The sequence below is a fragment of the Artemia franciscana genome, chromosome 10 (assembly GCF_032884065.1).
Source record: "Artemia franciscana chromosome 10, ASM3288406v1, whole genome shotgun sequence".
Lineage (NCBI taxonomy): Eukaryota > Metazoa > Arthropoda > Branchiopoda > Anostraca > Artemiidae > Artemia > Artemia franciscana.
This window is the reverse complement of record NC_088872.1, coordinates 25,540,267-25,557,327: the sequence shown is the minus strand read 5'-3', so window position 1 is coordinate 25,557,327 and position 17,061 is coordinate 25,540,267. Positions and strand designations below refer to the sequence as shown.

The window sequence follows — 17,061 nt, the reverse complement described above, 5'->3', positions numbered from 1 at the left end:
ACCTTTCTCTTAATTAATACACAAATGCTTCATTCCTCAAACGTTTAGAGCTTCGGGTTTCTATTCTGAATCCTATTTTGTCTTATTGTGCTTAGAGTTTCTGGAAAAATCTAAATTGAATTTCTATTTTCCACTGCCTAGTTAGGTTAATCGTGAGAACCCAGAATGAAGCTGCTGCATCTATTAGTTTTTTACATCCAGATTGCATTTTCTCATATTCTATGTGGCTATTTCTATATGGTTATTCCAAGTCTTCTTGGAATTTCGCTGTCTTCTGTTTTCTGTTTTGGTTTTAATCTATTTTTTTCAATAAATGATTTTCGTGTCTGCGTCTATGTCAATAAACAATACGGCAGATTAAATTTTCTTAGATCTTTTTTTTTAATACTGGTATAGAATTTTTCCGTTTGGGAAGGGGTAGGGTTTTTGGCCTTCTGTAGGACTGAAACCATTTTGTTATGGTCTTGAGTCGAACACAGTCGAGCCACCATAGCCGATCCACCATTTTAATATATACGTCTTATTCTAATATATTTTGCTGTAACTGCTTGTTTATTCAAATAACTGTATTTCGAGATAATTTATTAAAAAAGAGTCCTGTTTTGTTGTTTCAAAAAAAATGGACATCAAGAATCAATGCAACCAGATTTGTTACCCAACGGAGGTTCCCTTAGCTCCGACGTTTTAATTGAGATGTGTTCAGATGTGGTCTGCAGTATTAAAACACATCAGTGTAAAAAAAGAACAGGTTTTCTACACTAAGAGTCAACATTGCCATATTTTCCTCCAATTTGGAGTATATTCTAGTTAAACAAGAACTTCTACCGCCAAAATATCGAACAGATTAGGGATCAAATCTTTAGACCTTTGCCTTCTGTACTCTACCCGCAAGTCAGTATTTGATGTCCAAGTCAAAATTCTCCCTGCATTTTGATTTACCTTCTCGCTTGAGTCTGAATAGATTGTGAGTCCTATAGAGATTTACAGTTAGAAAACGTTTAGGTGGATCGTCAAAAAGGAATCTCCCCCATCTGATCTCTCCCCTCAAGTTAAAACTCGAAGTTCACTTTCCCTCCGTAATAAAAAGGTAAAGGATACGGCATTAGACCTTACAGTCCGTACCGGCGGTGCTGATCTCCGTTTCTTGGCCCTTCAGCCAGGAAGCGCAATGAGGGGTTGGGGGCCAGCCATCCTGTGCTTTCACACACCCTTCCTGTTTACCTTCCCCAGATTTCTCCAGGTACCCATTTAGTAATAGTCCCTCCGTAATAGTCTCTAGAAATTTCAACTTGATACTCCAGGTCCTTTTGCAGCCCACTTACCTCCGTCCTTTAACTCACTGAAGACGTCAGCTTGATTACCAAGCCATTCCTGAGATATTGATGACATGGTATTTTGATACGCCAGGAAAAACTAGCGTTTTTTATCTACCGTGCTACTTAACAGTTCTGACATTTCAAGTCCCATAAGAACTTAAAGTGTAAAAACATTCTAGCGAATCAGAAAAAAGACCGATTGCCCCATTCTCTCCCCCTACACAGAAATCTGAAACTACCTTGCCTGATCCCCCCCTTCCTTGCCAATTGATACATGTGAGTTTTAAGTTCAAGCACCAAGCTGTTCTTGAAATGTTGCAGATATGATACTTTGATTACCTGGATACGTACCTTTGACTCTGCACCTCCCCTAAATTAACTTTTGAGATCTATTTGACACCCCCTTCCCCTAAAAAAAAAACCTGAAATTTTCATATCGATTTCCAGAGATATTCATGAGACGCTCGTGAAACGTACATGTAAACAATTAGCAAATTGCATAATTAGCAACTTCATTCATTGAATGAAGGGCTTTAGGGGAAGGGATTAGCTCCCTTCCCCTAAAGGCAGTGGGAGTAGCGTCATTCCTGGAAGCATGTTTATTGAACCATTTGACTATTTTGAACAAAATTACAAGCTCAAAATTTCGGTCAGATGCCTTAGGGGGCTGTGGAGGGGGGTAACAAAAATGAGTATGGAAGAGGTTAAAGGTGCCCTTCATTCACTTTTGTCTCCTAAAAAGAGCACCGGAACTTTTAATTTCCAATTTGAATGGTTCATTACTGTTTCCAATTTATTACAAATATGGTATTTTGATGATCTCGATGCAAATGGTGTCTTTTGTTTTAGCTCTGTTTTTTTTTTCGTCAAAGTCATAATTTAGCGTTTAATTTCTAAATAATTGGAAAAGTCAGATATACCTAACGTCGTTTGATTTACTCAAGTATTCGCGTCTTTCCAGAGAATACATTTGGGAAACTCTTGGAATCTTGGCCTAGCAGACGATCTGTAATAGATTCTTCAAAATACAGCTAACCAGGAACAAATCTGTTTTACCCATTTCCAAACACCCCTACTTCTCTCTCTACCTCCAAAACAATACATTTTCTTTGCCCAGAAAACAATCTCTGAAATTTGAAGCTAAACAGATACCCAGGATTGAAAGTGTCCTTCTTTTTTGTTGTAAAGCCTATTTGTAAACTACGGACAGCTTTAATAACATACAGCCCTTAACTCAGAGGCTGTGCGAGTCATTGAATCTCCATATATATATATATATATATATATATATATATATATATATATATATATATATATATATATATATATTGAAGCTTTCAACTAATTTGGCCAAACAGCTATCTGAAATTTTCATTAGGTATCTTGGAGTTTTTTAGGGGAGGGTGTATTGAAAAAAATGGCACAGAAGAGACCGTTCCCCTTTAGTCATTTTCGACACTTTAAAGAGGTATAAAACCTTCAATTTCCGATCGAATGAGAGCCCTCCAAAGTTGTATGAGCTTCTCTTCCATGTGAAGTGCCGGAGGGAAAGAGCAAATAATACAATATTTAATACAATAATGCAAAACCAATTTGCTTGTTACTTACGCCGCACTACTGAGCTGCCTATGAAACAGTGACATCGGTGAGTGTTCTAATGTGTCTGGACAGTGGGACTCACTGTTTAAAAGAGTAAATATTTAAAGTCTTCTTGGTCGTTCAAAATAAAAACAAATTATCAGCAAAGTAAATTTTAAGCAGTTTTAGTTTGAAATCTTTCGATTCTGTGGAAAATGATAAAACATCTAGTGCCTGTATTTACATCACACATTGATGCAGTTTAGCCAATGCGATACCCCTACAAATGCATTCAGCTCAATCGTCAGTTTCTTCCTGCTCTTGCTTAAAGATGAATTGTCGTTTTAGCTTGAAGTTATTAAAGGTCCGAATAATAAATCCATATTCAGTCCATTAGATTGACACATTTAAGACAGTTTATCATGCAACGACATTCGGTAAACAAAATACATTCTAAGAGTGCAGGACTGAGAAGTTTTCTGCTTCATGGGACTGTTAAAAATGTTTTTTATAAAAAGTTGATTGCAGAATATTCTTGAAATTTACACTGAATAATTAAAAAATCTAAAACATCACACTATTCCTTTCGTGCGGTTTGACTTTTTCCCATTTGTTTGCCTTAACCAAAGACTTATTCTCCCCTGTCCTTTCAGGCGAAAAGAATTAATGAATAAAGATTTGCCACATGTAAGCTAAGTCATACTAGCAGATTAAACTCCTTCTTTTGTGATCATCATCAAAAGTTGTACATTAATTAAAACACAATTTTTAAATAATTTACATATACATTTATGTATGCGGCACTTAATGAGAAGGAAAATATATTTAATTTGTTTTTAATGAAAGGTTAATTTTTTCGGGTGTTAAGCTTTTATTTGATCGTAGCGATTACTAATATGCATAAAGGGAATTCAGGAACTTTCTTTGAATCAATACCAAAAGAAAAATAGGGTATCTGAACTAAGTTTCTCATGCAGAAAATAACGAAAGTGGAACCTGGAAAGCTTTTAGATTTTATTTGGGAAATTATCATGTGTCCAAATTGATTATTGTACTTAACCAAAATAATATTCCCAATTTGCTGTACCAGCTAAAAATTAGAGCTTTGGGCTTAAAAAAATTTGGCTTTGACGCTAGCCAGCGGTAATATATTTTTAAATATGTTGCAAAAGCTCCTTATCTGGCTGTTTATTTATGATATTAAGGCTCAAAAAACACTTGGGGCTTATCGTCGGTCGGGTTTTTTACCACTGCCGCCTTAAAATAATGTAGCTTTCACACACTGTTCGTAAGAACATTCTACTGACGTCACATTAGTCGATCGCAGATCGGATGCCGTCCAACAAAAGTCTAATTCACTCTTATTGTTACTTATTCATCTATATGAAAACCTGGCATACGAAAGAAAGAAGACGGAGCAGTAAGAAAAAAAAAAAATAATAAAACACTTCGCAAAATACAGGACAAGCACATATACGAAATAAACCAGAATAAAAACAAGACTTCCAAATGAACGAGCATAAACACAAATATTTACTTCCTAATGTGCCCATTATCTTACCACTGCAAGATATGGCTCCAGTCGTGTGACAAATTGGTCATTAAAATTCACAATATTTCTTGAAACGGCAGTACATGAATCAGTTATACTATCTATATATATATATATATATATATATATATATATATATATATATATATATATATATATATACATAAAAATGTATAGTCCATCCGGCTGTCCGTTACACTACTTCATCGTTATGCCGTTATACGTTAAAACCGTTACACGAGCTCAAAAAATTGGGGCTCTTTTTAAATTTTATTAAATTGCTTAAAATGTAAAAAACTGGTGATTGAACAAATATTTCAATATATTTTGACAATGGATTAAAGCAATTCAAAAATCTTAAAACAGAAAACCAAAAGTTTGAAGTTTAGTAGAAGTTGTTGAAGTTTAGAATGCTTGCTGCTCAAAGAAAATTTGTCTAAGTGTCAATTAACGTCAAAAAGAAAATATTATTAAATTGCTTAAAATCTAAAAAGCTGGTGATTGCACAAATATTTCCATATAGCAGCGTTAAAAAATCAGATCGGAAAAAGCACCAAGTGTGTTTTGGACCTAGGTTGTTTAATTTCGGTTTATTATGCTGCTATTTATTTTAACTTGCTGAATAGATGCCGCTTCAAGAATGAAATGTAGACTAGAAAATAAGATAATAGTTAGTATATTGACTCAAATATTTTTTATATAGCATATATTTAGACGTGTAAAATATTTTTTGACATTTATATACAAAATTATAAGAAATTTTGACATATATCTTTAATTATTGTCGTTTATTATTTTATGTAAACGTAATTAATGCGAGTTACCTTGGCTCAAAGGTAGCCCAATAAAAACTGTCATAAAGAGAAAATATTGAGTGGTTACCTCTTAAATTCATCGTTTAAGGTTAAACTTGGACTGCAAAATTCTGTATCAATGTTTTCCTGTTATGGGTGCAAGGAACCAATATGAATCTTCTAGTGAAAATGAAGATGCTTCTCACAGTCATGATGAGACAGGATCTAGGAAAAAAGTATTCAGACAAAGATTGAGGTTAGTTCTCATGTCATTCAAGACAATTGTTAATTGGAAAGCAAAGCTTGGTAAAATTCTAGTTAATTGACTTCTTGCTATCTTGGAAAGGGTTTAGGTTAGGAAAATGAAACTTTCAGGGATGGGTCTACAGGCTACAGTATGTCCTGGGAAGGTATTTTCAAGTAGCCTACCTACCTCCACTCCTTCTCCCTCTAGAGGGCCCTGACCTTTGATGACCTTTAAAAATATGTGTATTATAAAACCAAAACCTTGCAAGATAGATCTTCTGCTTAATTGAAGTATAACAAAATTGTTTTCAACTTTATAACTTTGCTCAATCCGATTTTATATGGTTTTTAAAGATATGCAAATACATTTCCTAAATTTTGAAAAAAACATTGATATGGCTCAAAATTCTACTCAAATAACAGGAATTGCATTTTCTGAAATAAAGGCAGACAGAAGCAACTAGTAACTGAAGGTACTTGAAAATACCTTCCCAGTACATACTTTAGCCTGTAGACCCCTCCCTGAAAGTTTCACTTTCCTAATCCAAACCCTTTCCAAGATAGCAAGAAGTCAATTAACTAGAATTTTACCTAAAGCTTTAGTTTCATCACAAGCTGTCTAAACTAGAAACTATGCTGCAAAGCATCATAGTTTCCATACTATAGCACTTAGAAATGCTTATTCTGGAAGTGCATCCATTTCTGGTTGACCCTCCTCCTTTGTGGGGCAAACTAAAAATGTGTAAAGTAGGCAGGGTTTTGAAGCCAAGGGAAAAGTTAGGGTTGTACAAATTATATCTTAAATACTAATTCCAGTTATCACTAGTAATCTCTGTGTAGTTGGAAGTCAAAAGACAAGTAAAGAACTCTTGCATCCATTAATGTTAATATCCAAGATTGTTCACTTTCACTTTCTAGCCAGCTGGGTAATTTGTGACAGTTCATAGCCCATAACTGACTTTACCAATAATATGAATAGCCTATACCACTTGATGCCTGTTTTTATATTCTTTATGACTATAATAATTGCTTTTACTGGAAATTCAAAATTAAACACTTTTTGACACAACCCAAACTAACCTTATTATAAATAATTTTAGCACTGAGAACATGTAGTAGAGGTTTAATGCCAGTTGGGATTCAACATAAGAGTTCTGAGTCACAGGGTCCTTCTAAATATAAAATTTCACTAAGATGTGATCTCCTGTTTGTAAGTTAAAAATACCTCATTTTTTCTAATCTTTCAGAATTAACCCTCCCCCTCCCAACTCCACCAAAGTGAGGGGATCTGTTCCAGTTGTGTCAATCATGTATCTAGGACTTGTGCTTATTTTTGCCACCCAGTTTCATTCTGATTCCTCCACTCTAAGCATTTTCCAAGATTTTAGGTTTCCCCCCTGAACTCCCCCCAATGTCACCAAATCCAGTTGGGATTTAAAATTAGAGCTCTGAGAGATGATATCCATCTAACTATCAAATTTTATTAAGATCAAATCTCCTGTTTGTAAGTTAAAAATACTTCATTTTTCTATTTTTTTCATATTAACCATTTACCCCTCCCCCAGATGGTCAAATCAGGGAAACAGCTATTTCTAATTTAATCTGGTCTGGTTCCTGATATGCCTGCCAAATTTGAGCATCCTAGCTTATCTGGAATTGCCTAAACTAGCAAAATCAGGACAGACAGACCAACAGAATTTGCAATTGCTGAATGTCACTTGGTAAATTTCAAGTGCCATAAAAATACCAGAGGGTCACTTCTAAAATAAATTATGAACACATAAGATTGATCTCCAATTTGTGAAGACATCAAAACAACTATTAGGAATGTTGTGGTAGATCATGGTCTGGAGTCAAAAGTGGAAATAGCTGGTACCAAAGTTGAATGCTCGCATGACCATGCTTTTTTGCATTTTTTTTTTTTTTGTGCTGGATATTAATACCCCTGATAATCCCAAAACAAGCAATCAGAGTTCAAAATTGAAAGAAGTGAAGGACTGTGAAATCTTGAGGATCTGTAATGCCTTGAGGACCTGAATGCAAGGACTTAAACAGAGCTAAGCTCTAAGTTAAGAGAAGGCAGCTTTGCAAGCTCATCTATGCTTCTCAAGACCAGAGAATAGTTCTTGAAGGACACTTTGAATTTGGAGTCTATCTGGCAATACAATCTTATATTTTTATAAGATATCTTATAATTATCTTATATATAATCTGAATTATAATCTCATATATTTGTAACATACTAATCATGTGGTAATTGTTTTGGATCATTAGAATAATTGTAGCCAGCTACAAGTGAAGCCCTTCAAAGTTGAAAGTAATTAAGAATTATCTCCAATCAAGTATGAGCCATCTCAGGTTGACAAACTTTACTTCGGTCTCTATAGAGCATGAAATAAAAAAATGAAATCAATTTTGAGGCCATTATTAAAGAATTTGCCTTGACTACTGGTGTAAGCTTGAGGCTCTTGTGCTAGTAAGCTACATTCAGTAAAAGAATTTGAAATTTATGAACACTTAACCATCACTCCAAGCCACATACTTAATAAGCATCTACACTTCAAATCTTACACTAGTATACCCCTATTGGGTATACTCATTCACACACATCCAACCAACCTGAAAATATTTGCTTTCTTACATCACTCATACCTGTTCAAGTATGGAGATCTCCTACTCCCTGCCATATCAGTTCTTCCAGTCCCAAGTGCCAAGAGAGAAAAAGACACTAACAGCAGCCAAAACTGACAATAGAAAATATTGCCTCTGAAGCAGTGGTCCTACACACAGTGAGTCACAAATTTGGAGTTAACATTTTAATTTCTCATCCCAGAGCATCATAGATGCAATCAAATCATTTATTGTGTTTTACTATTTGTATAAATGATTGTTGTACTCTGTTATAAGTATCATGTTCAGGGAAAAGAAATATTGTTAAATTGTATTAGTGTTATTCCCATTATTTTCTACAATAGTCCATTCTAAGGCATGGAAAGAGGTAGTTATTCATTAGACTCAGAAAGCACACATTACTTTTAGAGTCTGCCCTGGGCAGCACTCATGCCATGCTAGTTGCCCTGCTGAATGACCTTGGATCCACCAGAGCCAGGAATAGGGCAGGTAGATAGCCTTGCAAGGCCTGACAGATATGAGTAGCAGCATTGTCATCCTCCCATTGTGGCAGAAGAGATAGCTCTGCTCTTCCCAGATCCTGGTTTCAAGGCATCTTGGTTGCCCTCTTTTCTGTCTTCCTTTAGGATGCCATACATTTACTTTTTTTGGGAGTTGATCCTCTGGCATACAAAGGACATGGCCTAAGTACATCCATTTTCTACTTTTCAGGAGATTTGTCACCAATGGATGACTTGTTTGCTGACAAACTTCCTTTGTGACCTTTTCCTGCCACAACATGTTCAGGATTCTTCTAAGACACATGTTTTCAATGGCTAGGACAAGATCCTCCAGTCAGAAATTTAGCCTCCAGCATTCAACTGCATAGAGGAGCATGAACATCACAGTGCTATTCAGGGAGCAGAGCTTCAAATGCATATAGTATTTACAACTGTGCCAAACAATTGTGAAAGTGGCTTCAGTGAGGAGGGAAATGTTGACATCCAAATAACAGGACAATATGAAGCATAAGACTGAACTAGGCTGAAGAAAAGGATTCTAAGAACCAACTGGGAAATATGCATTTTAGCTTCCTAAAGAATTCCAAGACTCATGGAGACTTTCATCTTGATAACTTCAGTATTTTACTTAACCATGGATACAAAATTTGGAAAAAAACAAAACATCATTCGCAAAATGTTTGTTAACAATATTCTGAATTTGCACTACTATATTTCAACCATAGACTCATATTTGTAATTAAAATGATTAGAAACCTGTAAATACAATTTTTTTGGAAATCAAACCATTTATGAAATATGTACTTGCTGTGACTTGATGTCAGACTTCTATTTTTCAAAATTGACCTCTGGAAAAATTATTTAGCTAAGCAAATATTCTAGTTTCAAAAAGATCTGTTTTGTTTTCAGTAAAGTGCATATGACAATTTAGGATTTTGAGAGTTTGAAGTGCAGTAATGAATCTTTACTTGTGGTGATTTCCTTTTTGTTATAAGCTCAGTAACATTATTTAATGTAAGTTTTATTTATTTTAGGTTTTATTTCTAGTTTCTGCTTGTTTTAAGTTCTGAATTAGCCCATGTATAACTTGACACACAAAAGGTGAAAACTTACAGAAAAAAAAAAACTAAGATTGGGTTTCTATTTTATGATGGTAAACAATTTGATAGACATAAATTTTATGTATTTTTTAAGGGTGCGGAAGTGCAATTCAAATAATACTGGTGGTTATTTCTAATCTTAGCAGGCTTCAGTATAAAAAATGATATCAGGATTTGAACCATAAATAACAACTTTTAAATGTTGTTTTACATTTGTTAGCCTAATAAGATACAATTCTTAGCAAATGACAGTGTAACATTTCATGTATTTCTCCTGAATCTTGCAAATAATTCCTCAGGTTGGGAGAAGGAATTCTATCTTAAGGTAATATTCAGATGTAAAAAATTAGATTGTTTTCTTTTTAGGTCAAATTCAAGTCCCCAGCCAAAGCCAAAGCCCTGTTTGGTACAAAGGCATAGTGAAAGCCCTGGTACAAGCACCCCTACACGCCCTTTAAGTGCAAATTCTAATTCGTCTCCACAATCTCGGTATGTCTTTTAGTTGTCTCCTAAAGCAAAAATAAAAGTATTCTTAATTTTTCTTCTTTGTTTTTTTCTTAGCCAATTAACGTTTCCAATTTGCAAAAGCATTGAATTGTAAGTTTTTATTGCACATTCCAGAAATTATGTACCCATGAGAAGATATTTGAATGTCCAAAACCATTGTTTTTTCACAGGCTTGTACTTTATTTGGGCTCAGCTTGCTCCTTCAGAATTGCAAGTCTGATTTATTGAAGTTATGTATATAAAAAAGCTAAAACACCACGACTTTTTTATGTCATTACGTCACTTAAAAGTAGCTTTGTAAGGACATTGTTAATATTCCTTTGTGTGATATTGATTTTCTGTGATTTTATTTTGCTTTAATAACTGAAGAAGATTCTCTTTTTTTAACTCTGTTTGTTTTCAATTGACATTGTTTTTTTCTTTATTGGTAAATAAAAGGAATGCTTACAAAGTTTTTTTTTCGGTTTCCCTGCTTAATACTTGAAATTCTGAGTTGCTATTTATATTTGGACAAAATGTTACTGCAAATTTAGTAATAACTATAAATCTGGAAGAATGAGTACATAGAATATTGTAGCTAAAATAAGGGAAATATTTTCCAAATGAATAGATTGAAAAGCTGGCTAATGCTTGGTCTTCTATAGGGCTGAAGCCATTCTAAACACCACGTTGTTACAACCTTAAATGTTAATTGATATGGATTTACCACTTCATTTTAAGAATCTTATTGTGTTAAATTTTGTTTTTGCTACTTTTTTGTTTAAATAACTGCATTTGAGCTGTTGTTGAAAAAACAAAAATAAAATGTCAAGAATAAAAGAAATCAGATTTGTTTCTGATTGAGTTTCCCTGAGTTGTGAGACTTTAGTTGAGGTGTCTTCATGACCTGTTAATTTAGGCAGATCAATAATAACAAAAAGAGGATATTTTGAACAAGAATCAATGCAATAATATTTTTTCAAGTATTTATTGTTCTTGACAGGCTTCCAAGCTCTCCTTTGACAAACTTTCCTTGACAAGCTTGACAAGATCCCCTGAGTCATAATCTAAGATCTGCTGGATCCCTTTGTCCACTCTTCCCTCAAAATTTCAGCTGGGTCCCCTAAGCTGTTAATTAACACTCTTTGTCATGCTTGATTTATTACAGACATGCACTTTTGTCAACTTTGATGCAGTTTATACCTTCTGATTTAGTTCGACATGCCCTGAAACTTTCAACCTAATACACTTAATCATTCCCTAGATGTTGCAGATACGTTTGTGACAACCTGGATGTGCACAATGTCTATTGCTTCGGTTCAGCATAGCCCTCAACATGCCCTTAGCCATTCCTTAAATATTGCAGATGTACCCTTTTGACCTTCAAGATTCAAAAACACATTCTAGTAGATTTTCTGATAATGAGAATTTGGGTATGTGTGCCGTCTACAGAGGTTGGGTAAGCTCTGGACGCAAGGTTTAAAGTGTAAATTAATTCACTTTCTCTCATATTTTGTTGAAACTCAGTAATCTTGTCTATTAAACGTTCTGGTTTAAGCAATTTAAATCCCATGTGTCGTCCATCATACATGCTTGCCCAAGAGAGGAATTACTCTGGTATTGACCTTTCTTCCCACTTCTTAAGAAAACAAGAGCTAAGAGCTCATATGGCACTTTTGACGAGGCGAGAAGAGCTAAGAGCCAAGAGATCATATAGTATGAGCTCTAACAAAATTCTATGAATCAATAGATTGATTTAAAAAGGAAAATAAGAGGCTTAATGCCGGTCAAGATTTAAAATAAGAGCTCTGAGTCACAAAGTCCTTCTAAATATCAAAATTCATTAAGATCCAATCACCTACTCGTAAGTTATAAATACCTTATTTTTTCCTCTCCCTTTTGCCCCCCAGATGGTCGAATCTGGGAAAACGACTTCATCAAGTCAAATTGTGCAGCTCCCTTACACGCCTACCAATTTTCATCGCCCTAGCACGTCCAGAAGCACCGAACTCGCCAAATCACTGAACCCCTCCCCCCAACTCCCCCAAAGAGAGCGAATCCAGTACGATTCTGTCAATCACGTATCAAGGACATTTGTTTATTCTATCCACCAAGCTTCATCCCGATTCCTCCACTCCAAGTGTTTTTCCAAGATTTCCCCCTCCAATTCCCCCAATGTCAAAAGATCTGGTCGGGATTTGAAATAAGAGCTCTGAGACATGAATTCCTTCTAAAAATCAAATTTCATTACGATCCGATCATCTATTCGTAAGATATAAATACCCCAATTTTCATGTTTTGCAAGAATTCCGGTTTCCCCCTCCAACTCCCCCGAATGTCACAGGATCTGGTCGGAATTTGAAATTAGAACTTTAAAGCACAAGATCCTTCTAAATATCAAATTTCATTAAGATCTGGTCACCCTTTCATAAGTTACAAATACCTCAATTTTCAAAATTACCCCCCCCCCCCCAATTCCACCAAAGAGAGCAGATCCGGCCCAGTTATGTCAGTCACGTATCTTAGACAGGTTTCTATTCTTCCCATCCAGTTTCATCCTGATCTCACCGCTTTAAATATTTTCTAAGATTTCCGGTCCCCCCAACTGCCCCCCCCCCAATTACGCTTGATCCGGTTGAGATTTAAAATAAGATATTGGAGCTACGCGGTCCTTCTAAATATGAAGTTTCATGAAGATCCGATCACTCCTTCGTAAGTTAAAAATACGTCATTTTTTCTTATTTTTCAGAATTACCCTCCCCCCCCCCGCAATTGAGCGGATCCGTTCCAATTATGTAAATCACGTATGCAAGACTTCTGGTTATTTTTCCAACCAAGTTTCATCCCAATCCCTCCAATCTAAGCGTTTTCCATCATTTTAGGTTTCCCCACCCCAAACTTCCCCCAATGTCACCAGATCCGGTCAGGATTTAAAATAAGAGCTTTGAGACACGATATCCTTCTAAATATCAAATTTCATGGAGATCAAAGAGAGCGGATCCGTTCCGTTTATGTCAATCATCTATCTAGGACTTGTGTTTATTTTTCCCACCATGTTTCATCCCGATCCCTCCACTCTTAAGTGTTTTCCAAGTTTTAGGTTTCCTCCTCCCAACTCCCCGCCCCCATCACCAGATCCGGTCGGGATTTAAAATAAGAGCTCTAAGACACGATATCCTTCTAAACATCAAATTTCATTGAGATCCGATCACCCGTTCGTAAGTTGAAAATACCTCATTTTTTCTAATTTTTAAGAATTACTCCCCCCCCCAACTACCCCAAAAGAGAGCGAATCAGTTCCGATTATGTCAATCATGTATCTGGGACTTGCGCTTATTTTTCCAATCAAGTTTCATCCCGATCCCTCCACTCTAAGTGTTTTCCAAGATTTTAGGTTTCCCCCCTCCAGCTCCCCCCAATGTCATCAGACCCGGTCAGGATTTAAAATAAGAGCTCTGAGACACAACATCATTCCAAACATCAAATTTCATTAAGATCCAATCACCCGCTCATAAGTTAAAAATACTTCATTTTTTCTATTTTTTTCCGAATTAACCGGCCCCCCACTCCCCCCCCAGATGGTCAAATCGGGAAAATGACTATTTCTAATTTAATCTGGTCCGGTCCCTGATACGCTTGCAAAATTTCATCGTCCTAGCTTACCTGGAAGTGCCTAAAGTAGCAAAACCGGGACTTTAGGTTTTCCCCCTCCAACTCCCCCCAATGTCATCAGATCCGGTCGGGATTTAAAATAAGAGCTATGAGACACAATATCATTCCAAACATCAAATTTCATTAAGATCCAATCACCCGCTCATAAGTTAAAAATACTTCATTTTTTCTATTTATTGCGGATTAACCGGGCCCCCACTCCCCCCAGATGGTCAAATCGGGAAAATGACTATTTCTAATTTAATCTGGTCCGGTCCCTGATAAGCTTGCCAAATTTCATCGTCCTAGCTTACCTGGAAGTGCCTAAAGTAGCAAAACCGGGACCGACAGACAGACCGACAGAATTGGCGATTGCTATATGTCACTTGGTTAATACCAAGTGCCATAAAAATGTTCTGAAACCCTCCCCCCAAAGGCTAAGACCTGCATGCACCTGTGCCCAAATAGGTAGGATCAGGTCGAACCCCAAAATGACCAAAAACAGACACTAGCTTTTGCTTCCCATCAAGTTTGGTCAGGATCTAACCACAAGGTCTGGTATAATTTAGGTAAAATTTTTGGTTGGAAGAATTTAGGGACCCCTTCCCCAAGAAGGCCAGATTGGGTATTGAACTCGGAAAGGCAAAATAAGGACACTCATTCTTATTAGTTACAGTAGGATTGATTCTTACAATCTTCGAAACAGAAAGTCAAAACCCCAATTTACATTTTACAATCTTCGAAACAGAAAGTCAAAACCCCAATTTACATTTTACAATGTTAGTTTGATAACGGTATAGTTTTTAGATTGAGAAAGAAAAATGTTGCTCATACTTTTCAGAAAAAAAAACACGGTCAAACCTGAAACATGGTAGTGTGCCTGAGACTCTAAGTGGAGGAGCCTATTAAGCTTAGGTTACTTGTTTGCCTGTGAGTCCAAGCAAATTCAGTCCCCTGTTTACATACAAGTCCAGTGGACATTGTCCGTCATGAGTCAACCCCAAAATCTCGATCATCCCCATTGCAATTCCAGTAGGCTTTCTTAGTAGGCAAAGTTCATATAATGAGAAGAATATCAGTTACCCAATTGTTTTCAAAGTGCTGTGGACATGGTCAGTCGTAAATCTTTGAAAAACTTCTATTTGGGGTCTCCAATTGCCTTCAAATGGCTTGTAGAAATTATTCCATGACTATCTACCTTAGATATCCCCATAAGAAAGGTTTATGCTACGTCAGCAAACAAGGGTATCCTAATGGCTGGGGACCAAAACATCCTGAATATAGGGAACTTGAAGACACTGATTGTAACATGCATGCCAATGAGTCTCTTGATCTCATCTGGAGTGGTACCAATGCTCAAACCTTTTTTCTGTACAGAGTACAAGTTCGTGCAGTTGGGGCAGGAAGGTTTCCTTCCTTTGTAGGAAGGTTTCCATTGTCATTGTTGGTGAGAAAGGGTATCTTATGGTAAGGGACGTTCCTCTTCCGTTTTTCCCTGTCTCTGAAGCGGGCTGTCGTGTATCGACATCCAAGATACAATGATCTTGGATGTCTTCTTCTTTGTGAGTTTCGTCACCATCAGTAGGCACGTATGCTTCCTCCTCCTCGCTATCAGATAAGTCCTTCATTTCAGACTGCTCACTATCAATCTCGTCAAAGATATCCCGAATTCGGTCTTCACTTTGGATTTGCCGACTTCTTCTAGAGGGTCCTTAAAAAGGAAGTATTAGACAAGGATGAAAAAGAGCAATAAGCACCAAATCGTATCACACTAACCACGGTTAGTGTTTTATCTTCCATTACACACGGTTCTCAGCTGAGGACACGAAAAAGAAAACTGTAAATGTCCTTGGAAACTTATTTGACATTTGCATTGTGTATATTTCTAGAGACATGGAGATATATTCTTGATTTGAAAAACATAAGTTTATGTTGAAAAACATAAGCTTCTGCACACTGTCCTCAAATGAGAACACTCAACTTTCATATCAGTGCTCCAAAGGGTCGTTACTAGCCAAAATGTTTGGGGGGGAGGGTAGGAATTTCGCCTACTGGTTGGTCATTTTACCGACTGTTTTTTTTTTTTTTATCAATAATTAGCATAATGTCTGTTTTGAATACGGTATATAGAATGATTGCACGAGTCGGTAAAACTGCTGTGTTTACTGACCGATATTAAGATTTTGGTAAAGGTCCTGTCACCATTTACATGTTCTTTATTTAGTCAGATGGAAAATTATGGGACCATTTGTAAAATCACGACAGGAGTCTGTAAAACTCCTGAGTGAAGTTCTCGTGGTTTTTATGTAACTGGCAAAATTGGCGGAATCGGAAAAATCACGGCGCTTCGTCCCACAATTTTACTGAATCTTTTTTTTGTACCGAATCTCCAAAAATATTGGGGGGGGGGGGGTCTCTCCTCTCCATACGTGACGGCCGTGGCACTCCATAACCAAAAAAGTTCCAGTCGTTTAAAAAATGTCAAACATCTAATTACTCGTGCTAAAAAAGACAAGTGCCTTTGATTCATGCTTACTGAGTTAAAAAATTTCGATTCTTACCTGGTTCAGGACGTGATAAATCCAAGAAAATCCCCAAGATCCTGTCTATGCCTGGACTAGCTTGTACAAAACTACTTGTCTTCACGAAGGCTTGCGAGCCACCTAGCGGTACAAATTAAATTGAGAAGATGACGTACTCAGGTGAGGACACTGCGGAAAGAGGTTAACTTTTTGGTTTAAATAGACGTGATCTTCTTCAAAAACGCCGGTTTGAGTTTGTCTTCTGTAATTGTGTAAATTTATAAATCATGACGCGTCATCGCATACGTCAATAAAATTTACTAAGATCTGATGAAAGACATAAAAAGATGAGTTAAATATTTTAAACAAAAAATAGCGTATTTGAAAGAGAAAGAGATTTGACTGAACGCAAATTCTGCTGTAAGTGCCTACCCGTTACTTATTTTCAGTCATGTGCGAAATAAATTATGTTTTTTTTTGGGGGGGGGGATTCATCTGAGCAAAAATAGACAGCCAGGCTACATAAAAATTGTAAAAAGTATGGGGAAAATCGGAAAAAATAAGAAGTTTTGTGTTCGAGTCCCCCTTAATAGTATACGTTCAACCTTGCAAAAGGAAAAGCAAAGACGGATCCGTTCGAGTAAAAGGGCTAGGTTTATGCATTGCTGACATTTAAAAATCCTCA

At 36.3% G+C, this 17,061-nt stretch overlaps 1 protein-coding gene across 2 annotated transcripts in view; it reads left to right on the top strand.

Annotated features, from left to right (window-relative positions):
• The first annotated feature begins 5,240 nt into the window (after positions 1-5,240).
• LOC136031972 (BTB/POZ domain-containing protein 10-like) overlaps positions 5,241-17,061 on the top strand; it is a 36,332-nt gene continuing 24,511 nt past the window's right edge. For both annotated transcript variants that reach the window (XM_065712000.1, XM_065711999.1), the window contains exons 1-2: positions 5,241-5,496; positions 10,084-10,206. In XM_065712000.1, coding sequence (XP_065568072.1) covers positions 5,393-5,496; positions 10,084-10,206 — 227 coding nt within the window. In that variant the 5' untranslated portion in view covers positions 5,241-5,392. The remainder of the gene's footprint in view (positions 5,497-10,083; positions 10,207-17,061) is intronic.